The sequence below is a fragment of the Dreissena polymorpha genome, unplaced genomic scaffold, assembly GCF_020536995.1.
Source record: "Dreissena polymorpha isolate Duluth1 unplaced genomic scaffold, UMN_Dpol_1.0 chrUn131, whole genome shotgun sequence".
Lineage (NCBI taxonomy): Eukaryota > Metazoa > Mollusca > Bivalvia > Myida > Dreissenidae > Dreissena > Dreissena polymorpha.
The window spans coordinates 38,893-46,715 of record NW_026273445.1 but is presented as its reverse complement, the minus strand read 5'-3'; the positions used below and the strand labels follow the sequence as shown (position 1 = coordinate 46,715).

At 35.8% G+C, this 7,823-nt stretch overlaps 1 protein-coding gene across 3 annotated transcripts; it reads left to right on the top strand.

Moving 5' to 3' along the window:
• Positions 1 to 1,201: 1,201 nt before the first annotated feature.
• LOC127864122 (uncharacterized) lies at positions 1,202 to 7,153 on the top strand. Of its 3 annotated transcripts, none has more exons than XR_008041496.1 (5): positions 1,202 to 1,576; positions 2,402 to 2,575; positions 3,176 to 3,466; positions 4,328 to 6,176; positions 6,489 to 7,153. XR_008041496.1 is itself a non-coding variant. In XM_052403819.1 (4 exons), the coding sequence occupies exons 1-4, from the start codon at positions 1,353 to 1,355 to the stop codon at positions 5,082 to 5,084; spliced, it is 1,446 nt and encodes a 481-aa protein (XP_052259779.1). In that variant the 5' UTR covers positions 1,202 to 1,352; the 3' UTR covers positions 5,085 to 7,153. The 3 variants fall into 3 exon arrangements, 1 of the variants encoding a protein (XP_052259779.1); XR_008041495.1 differs by having other exon boundaries at positions 6,333 to 7,153; XM_052403819.1 differs by having other exon boundaries at positions 4,328 to 7,153.
• The last annotated feature ends 670 nt before the right edge of the window (positions 7,154 to 7,823 follow it).

Here is a 7,823-nt window from a genome sequence, read left to right as displayed (position 1 = left end):
TGCAAATAAATGTATTAATAAATTCGTTTGGCGCTTAATAATATATTTTTGAAATATTATTTAGGTGTTTTTTTCGGAGTTTTTTTGTATGGATTAATTGACTAAACATTTGGTGTCGTTATCCATATGTTTTGCGTTACTTCAAAGACCTATAAAATACATTTTTTAGTATTTTTTAGCTTTATAGCTGTTAAATGATTCACAGATGAAAATATAGATATATCACATAGACCTCATTCTCTTCATCTTCCGAATAATCACATAAAAGGTCGTCAAGATCAATATCACTCTCTCATGATAAAAAGCTCGTTTTTTAACGTGACAAAATTTCATCTAAAAAAAAATAAATATAAATCCAAACCACAATTTTTTTATCTTTGATATCAGTTAGAACAAGAAAAATAATGGAAGGCGTATCCAAAATATCATTCCGTACCTAATATAATAATTTTATGTTATGATTTTGGAATGTAGATTTTTACCAAATGAGACCCATTACAAACAATTAGCGGTAATTAATTGCGCGAGAATCTTTAATAAGTATTAATTAAAATATAAATTGCTTGATGTTGCGGCTATTAACATCAACACAACAATACATGCGTGAATTGTTTGTGAAACGTTAAAAGTAACAAGTCTAATCAAAGACATAGTATGAGCGACTGAACCGGCACATTTTCGCCGATGATTACCACTTGATTACAGATATAAAAAAAAAACAAATACACGAAAGCATTTTAAAATTTTATTTGTAACAATCAATCTCAACTTCAAACAATCATTTAAACAACAAAAATGTGATAATCGCCTCACATTAATTCATTAAGTTATTTATTTATCCGACAACGGTAAAGCGGGTATTCTCTACGTCTTTGGTATGGCGTACCATTTGGGTCAAAAGTCAACAAGACCAACTAGGTTAAATGAAAATGTACGTCGACGTACAATATGTACGTCGACGTACATTTTTTTGTACGTCGACGTACAAAATTGTACGTCGACGTACAATTTGTACGTCGACGTACAATATGTACGTCGACGTACAAAAAATGTACGTCGACGTACATATTGTACGTCGACGCACATATTGTACGTCGACGTACAATTTTTCTGAACAGCCAATCAAACCACTCGTCTCTTGAGCCGCTTTTCCTTCAGACTTATTCATAATAATCGTTTTAAAAAAAACTTTTTAATTGAGGACAAAATGGATAAAAATATCAAAAGTGAAATAATAAAAAATAAATAAATAAGTATCTATACTTGACGGTATTTATTCTAAAATCGTTTCAAGTAATAAATATTATTAAGTCCTAAGACCGGTCTAGTCCATATCCGGTTTCCAAAAAAATATGGCGGACGTCGAAGGTTTTCGAGAAGAAGCAACTCGCATTATTCACTCTTTATGTAGAAATTTAATGACGCAAGATACAGATGCAAATTTGTGTGAAGCTAGTCTTATCACTTTGACAGCATTAAGTCGGAATGCACGACGTATGTGTACCCGTTATCCCATTTTTGAACGGTTGTGTGAGATTATCGACTCGTTGATGTCGACAATTGAAGAGCGAAAGAGGTTAGTATTTTCCCTGACCATTTAAATAATTTTCGATCCAATTACTTGCGGACTATTTGTTTCTATTGACCGGCTTTCGCGAAGCCTGCAATATCTTAAACCAATCCTCGACCAATTAGGTAATAAGATGAAATAATCCAACGTACATTGACTTTGAGTCGTAGGCGGTGCTCTTGTTATTACTATTATAACTAATCATAATATCAACAAAAGTGATTATCTTGATACAGTTAATATTTCTATGCACTTGTTAACAGGAGCATTCAGTTGTTGGTTGGTTAACAAAACAACAAATAATCAGACAAAGACTGGTTCGTTGCTTCGTGTTTATTGTCACACAATTGATTTCCGTCATCATTGCGGCATGCTGTTTTAGTAGGCGAAAGCGTTATTTGACACAATGTAGTGCGCTTAAGATCGATTTTGTACGGTTAAGTCCATGGAAAATGCATTAATAAACATGTTTTTGGTAATTCTTTAATAGTTTTTTCCCCGTAATTTACATTATACAGTGCGGGTTCGGTACTGACATTGCTCTTTCTGTACTTATACAGCGTTAGTTGTCATAATGTTGCGCGCTTGAGAACAAATTTGTACGAAATATTCCATGAAAAATGCATTTATACACAAGTTTTCAGTTATACTTCAATTGGAAATTTAACTGATTTACTGATTATTTCCATAACATACATTTTACAGTGCGCTTTCGGTAATGCTTTTGCGCTTTCGGTACCGATACCGAAAGCGCGCGCTTTTGGTAAATCTAGTAACCGCTATAATATAATATTATTTGTGTTGTAACTTTTGTTGATTTTATCTTTTCAGGACGCTGCAGCCTCTCGTTGGTTTCTTCGCCGCAAAACAGACTACAACCAGAGGCAGACCACTTTACGTCATTAGTCGAGAGCAGCTGGAGTATCTAGTTGAAGCAGGCTTCAAACGAAGAGCTATTGCTAGTCTGGTTCAGGTGTCAGATTCTGTTATTAAGCGCAGCCTCAGGTATGTTATCCAGTCAATTGAAAAAACATTGTGTATGCAGGGTGTCCCAAAAAACCGAAACCACTGGAAAATGTTTTAATATACAGATAATATTATGCCCTTTTGACACATTATTATTGAATGTTAAATGGGTATTAGTTAGGTTCATTAATCACAAGGTGGCAATTTTTAGGAAGTGATTTCATTTTTTTTATAAAATGAAGTCATTAAGTACTTCTTTTACGAATTAAAATCAACCTAAAATTCAAAATGAACAACTGCAAGACAGTTTCTCAGATAATGCAAGTGTTGTATAAGGCAACAATGTTATATTATTGAAGATACAGAAGTGCAGTTGAAACATGTTATTTAAATGAATACTTGTATAGCGATTTGGTAAAACTGATTGTTTAAAATAGAAAAACAATCTCAACTCAAGATCTGGACGAAGGGAAAATCGAGTACTTTAGTCAGATTGCACTGCATGGGGAGCCACAACACAAGATCTTGATTGCTGCAAAGGCACAAACATACAGCAAAACATATTTTCTCCCTTCTCAGTGAGGTATATATTTCATATTCACTCAAAATAAACAAATATTCTCTATTATATATTTTCAGGTCATATGGTATAAGCATCAGAGGAAGGTACTCAAGCATCTCCAACGAGGAACTTGACAATCTGGTCCGAGAGATAACAGATGGCAATCAGACACTTGGGCAACGAATGGTTCAGGGACATCTTCAGAGTCTAGGACATCGGGTTCAAAGACAACGTGTTGCTGACAGTCTGATCCGGGTTGACGAAGCAGCTGTAGCCATGCGATGGTGTCACTCGATTCGGCGAAGGGTGTACAATGTTGCTGGTCCAAACTCATTGTGGCACATAGATGGAAACCACAAATTGATAAGGTACAAAATTACTATGATTCGTATTTTTAACAAATTAAGATTAAATAGGTTGATTAAATAAATACCTTTGGTCAAAATGTTAACCTTGGTGATATCTTATTATCTAAGTCAAGTTAGAAGTAAGGTCACTAGGTTAAATAATAGAAAAACCTTGTTAACGCTTTAGAGGCAATATTTTTTCTTAAATCATCTTGAAAGGGGTGGGGACTTGAAAGGCTGTTTTTGGCCCTAATATCAAAAATCATGTGAGAAAGTATATAAACCTTTTATATTACCGTTAACCGTTACCTCAATGAACTTAGAATATTTATAAAAAAAATCTTTGCTGTTTCCATATTGAACAAGCATCTAAAAAAAAGCTGACATAGTGGAATTTTGGATAATTTTCAGTCAAATTTTGGCAGAAATTGTGAAAAATAAATGACATCAAACTAAATTTTAAATGTTATCTAACACATATTTTGTGCAATTTTGGTGTTGTTTGTTGATTGGGGAGGCATTTAAATATTGCGTTATATGCCAAAAAGATGCATTAAATTGCTCTAATTGCTCAAAATTCCATTTTCCTAATTTCAGCTTTTTTTAGAATGTTGTGGAAACTGTGTATCAGTTTTCTTCAATTTCTGCCTAAATTGTATAAGATTAAAAACTTAAAATTTGGGTTACAGTTAGATAAGAAGGTATATTCAACAGATTTGAATTTTGTGACTAATTTGGGCCCAATTATTTTGGTTTGACTTGTTACCCCATTCCACTTGAGGCCATATATAAACACCAAATCAAACAAAATACTTTGCAATTTTAGTACATTTACATTGTAATATCTATTCAAGTATGTACAATTTTTTATTTTTTTTTCAGATGGGGTTTTGTCATACACGGAGGCATTGATGGCTTCTCGCGGATGTGTGTTTTCCTCCAAGCTGCAACCAACAACAAGGCTACCACGATGACAAAAGCCTTCATGACAGGCACCCAGTGCTATGGTGTCCCATCAAGAGTCCGCAGCGATCACGGGCTGGAAAATACCGGCGTTGGGGCGTTTATGATAGCGCATCGTGGACCTCGTCGGGGTTCTTTCATCACGGGAAGGAGCGTCCACAATCAGCGGATTGAACGCATGTGGCGTGACCTGTTTGCCAGTGCAACAAACGTGTTTCACGGATTGTTTTCACATCTTGAGGAGTCTGGACAGTTGGATTTGACAAATCCAGTGCACATGTGGTGCCTTCATCACGTGTTTGTGCCTCGTGTCCAGCGAGCGTTAGACATATTCCGTGAGGGCTGGAACTGCCACAGGTTGAGCAGTGAAAGAGGTAGAACCCCCACACAGCTCTACATTGAGGGCATGATGCGCCAAGCTGGACAGGGTCATAGGGGCATCGACGACATGGTGTTCCGTGCTCCGGAGGAAGACATCCAAGACCATACTGAATATGGTATTGACGATGAGGTCGAGGTAGCCCCCCGAGAAGACATGATCACCAATGTGTCAAATGTAGACTGTCCTCTGAATGAGCAGGACTTCACAAGACTAACACAAACTTTGAACATTGAGAGTGACCACCAGGGTGTGGATTGTTTCTTGGCATGTGTTGAGTTTTGCAATTCTGTGTAGTGACCAAGCTATGATTACATGAAACTGCTTATATGGTGACCAGAATCAGATAGTGAATTATCGGATGATGATTGTTGTGGCAACTAGTCTAGTTGCCATAACAATCATCATCCGATAATTCACTATCTGATTCTGGGTCATATTCTAATATAGTTTAGATTAGAATCACCTGAAACTGTTTTATATTCTGGAAAATTTACTATTTAAAGTCAAATTGGTGTTAGTACATGTTTTAATGTTTTTTAATACATGTATATCTGTTATTATCAAAATCTTGATAATTGAGACTCTCATTATCTCTCAATATTCTCATTTGGTATTTTATTTGTGCTTTTCATAACATGTACACTTCTTTTTATCAGACTTTTATTAATTAAGTTATGTACATGTACTCATTTGTTAATGTCACTTAAAGTGCCAGACATATACTCATCTGATATCAGACTGTAATTTATTAAGTAATATACTCATTTGGTAATTTCATTTGAAGTGCTAGTCATAAACTCTTGGTAAAATGTTATTGTGTTAAGTGGAGGTTCATTATATTGAGATTGTTCTTTGTCAGTCTGACAGGTCAATTTTTGCAACTGTTTAAATGATCTCATGTGCTAAGAGTTAAACACTGTTATTGTACTGTTTTATTGTGTACTCTTAACACAGTATTACTTATAAATGTTCTAGTATTTGCTCATAAAATGCTTCAGTATAATTGTTTTAATTCTTGTGATGTTTATCAGACTTTATTTTTCTTAAGGTAACTTACTCCTTTGGTAATTCTATTTGAATTGCTAGTCACATTCTCTTGGTAAAATGCGATTGTGTTAAATAGAGGATCATAATATTGAATATTATTGTTTGACAGTTGATAAAGATGTTTACAGTTTTTATACGCCCGTATAAAATACGGGACGTATTATGTGAAACCCCTTGGCGGCGGGCGGGCGGCGGGCGGGCGGCGGGCGGAAGGCATCACTTTGTCCGGACTCTAATTCAAATTGTATTCATCCGATCTTCACCAAACTTGGTCAGCAGTTGCATCTAGTTGATATCTAGGCCAAGTTCGAATATGGGTCATGCCAGGTCAAAAACTAGGTCATAGGGTCAATAAGTGCATTTTCAAAGGGGCCACTTTGTCCGGACTCTATTTCAAATTGTATTCATCCGATCTTCACCAAACTTGGTCAGCAGTTGCATCTAGTTGATATCTAGGCCAAGTTCGAATATGGGTCATGCCGGGTCAAAAACTAGGTCATAGGGTCAATAAGTGCATTTTCAAAGGGGCCACTTTGTCCGGACTCTATTTCAAATTGTATTCATCCGATCTTCACCAAACTTGGTCAGCAGTTGCATCTAGTTGATATATAGGCCAAGTTCGAATATGGGTCATGCCGGGTCAAAAACTAGGTCATAGGGTCAATTAGTGCATTTTCAACGGCGCCACTTTGTCCGGACTCTAATTCAAATTGTATTCATCCGATCTTCACCAAATTTGGTCAGAAGTTGTGTCTAGATGATATGTAGGTCAAGTTCAAATATGGGTCATGCCGGGTCAAAAACTAGGTCACGAGGTTACTTAGTGCATTTCAAGCATTTAGCATGGTGTCCGCTCTCTAATTGAAGTAGTTTTCATCTGATCTTCACCTAATTTGGTCAGAAGTTGTGTCTAGATGATATGTAGGTCAAGTTCGAACATGGGTCATGCCGGGTCAAAAACGAGGTCACATAGTGCATTTCAAGCATTAAGCATGTTGTCCGCTCTTTAATTGAAGTAGTTTTCATCTGATCTTCACCAAATTTAGTCAGATGTTACATCTAAGTGATATCTAGGTCAAGTTCAAATATGGGTCATGCCGGGTCAATAACTAGGTCTTGAGGACACTTTCAAGCATTGAGCATGGTGTCCAAAACCTTCGAACGGGCGTACCTTGTGACAGTTTGGCACTCTTGTTACTGTTTCTTCTTATTTGCAATAACTACTTGTGGACTAGTCATTTAAATTAGTTTAGTTATATATTTTGAAATGTCATTGTCATTATTGGAAGTTATAACTTATTAAAATGTTAAAACTTCCAGTGTTTGTTTAATTCAGATTGTCATTAATACTGTAAAGAATACATGTTATGTACTGTACAGAAATTATACATAAAGCTAGGGCCCGGTCCCTTCGACCCCGACTTTATTTTCAGGATTTCAAATTTGGGACAATCGACACCCCGGAGAGTTGATGTAACCTGAGGAATTTATTTTTTCTTAACAATTCACATTAATATCCTCTTTTTTAACTGGGGAAATACATGTAAAATATGTGCCAAAAATCGCTCGAAAGCCACGATTTGGCACCTTTATTTTAAAAAAAACTTGGCCTCCTCAAATAATTCAAAAGACTGCTACAAAGAATTCTAATGAAAACCCTGATGTATGTCAGATATATGAAGTTTTTATACTCAATGTCATGTTTCAGCGATTGTGTTGTTTTAAAAACATAAAGTTGATTTTGAAAGTGATATTTGATGTTAAGCTCACCTGACACACAGTGACAAGATGAACGTTTGTGGCCGTGATTTTGTGACCATTAAACATTTCACCCTTAATACTCGAGTTCTTTCAAATTCGCTGATCAAACTTGCCAGAAGTTGTATCTCAATTAAATTTAGGTCAAGATTGAGAGTCATGTTGGGTCAGACACTAGGTCACTAGTTGATAGTATAGGAAAACATTGCTCTAGAGGTCAGGTTTTTT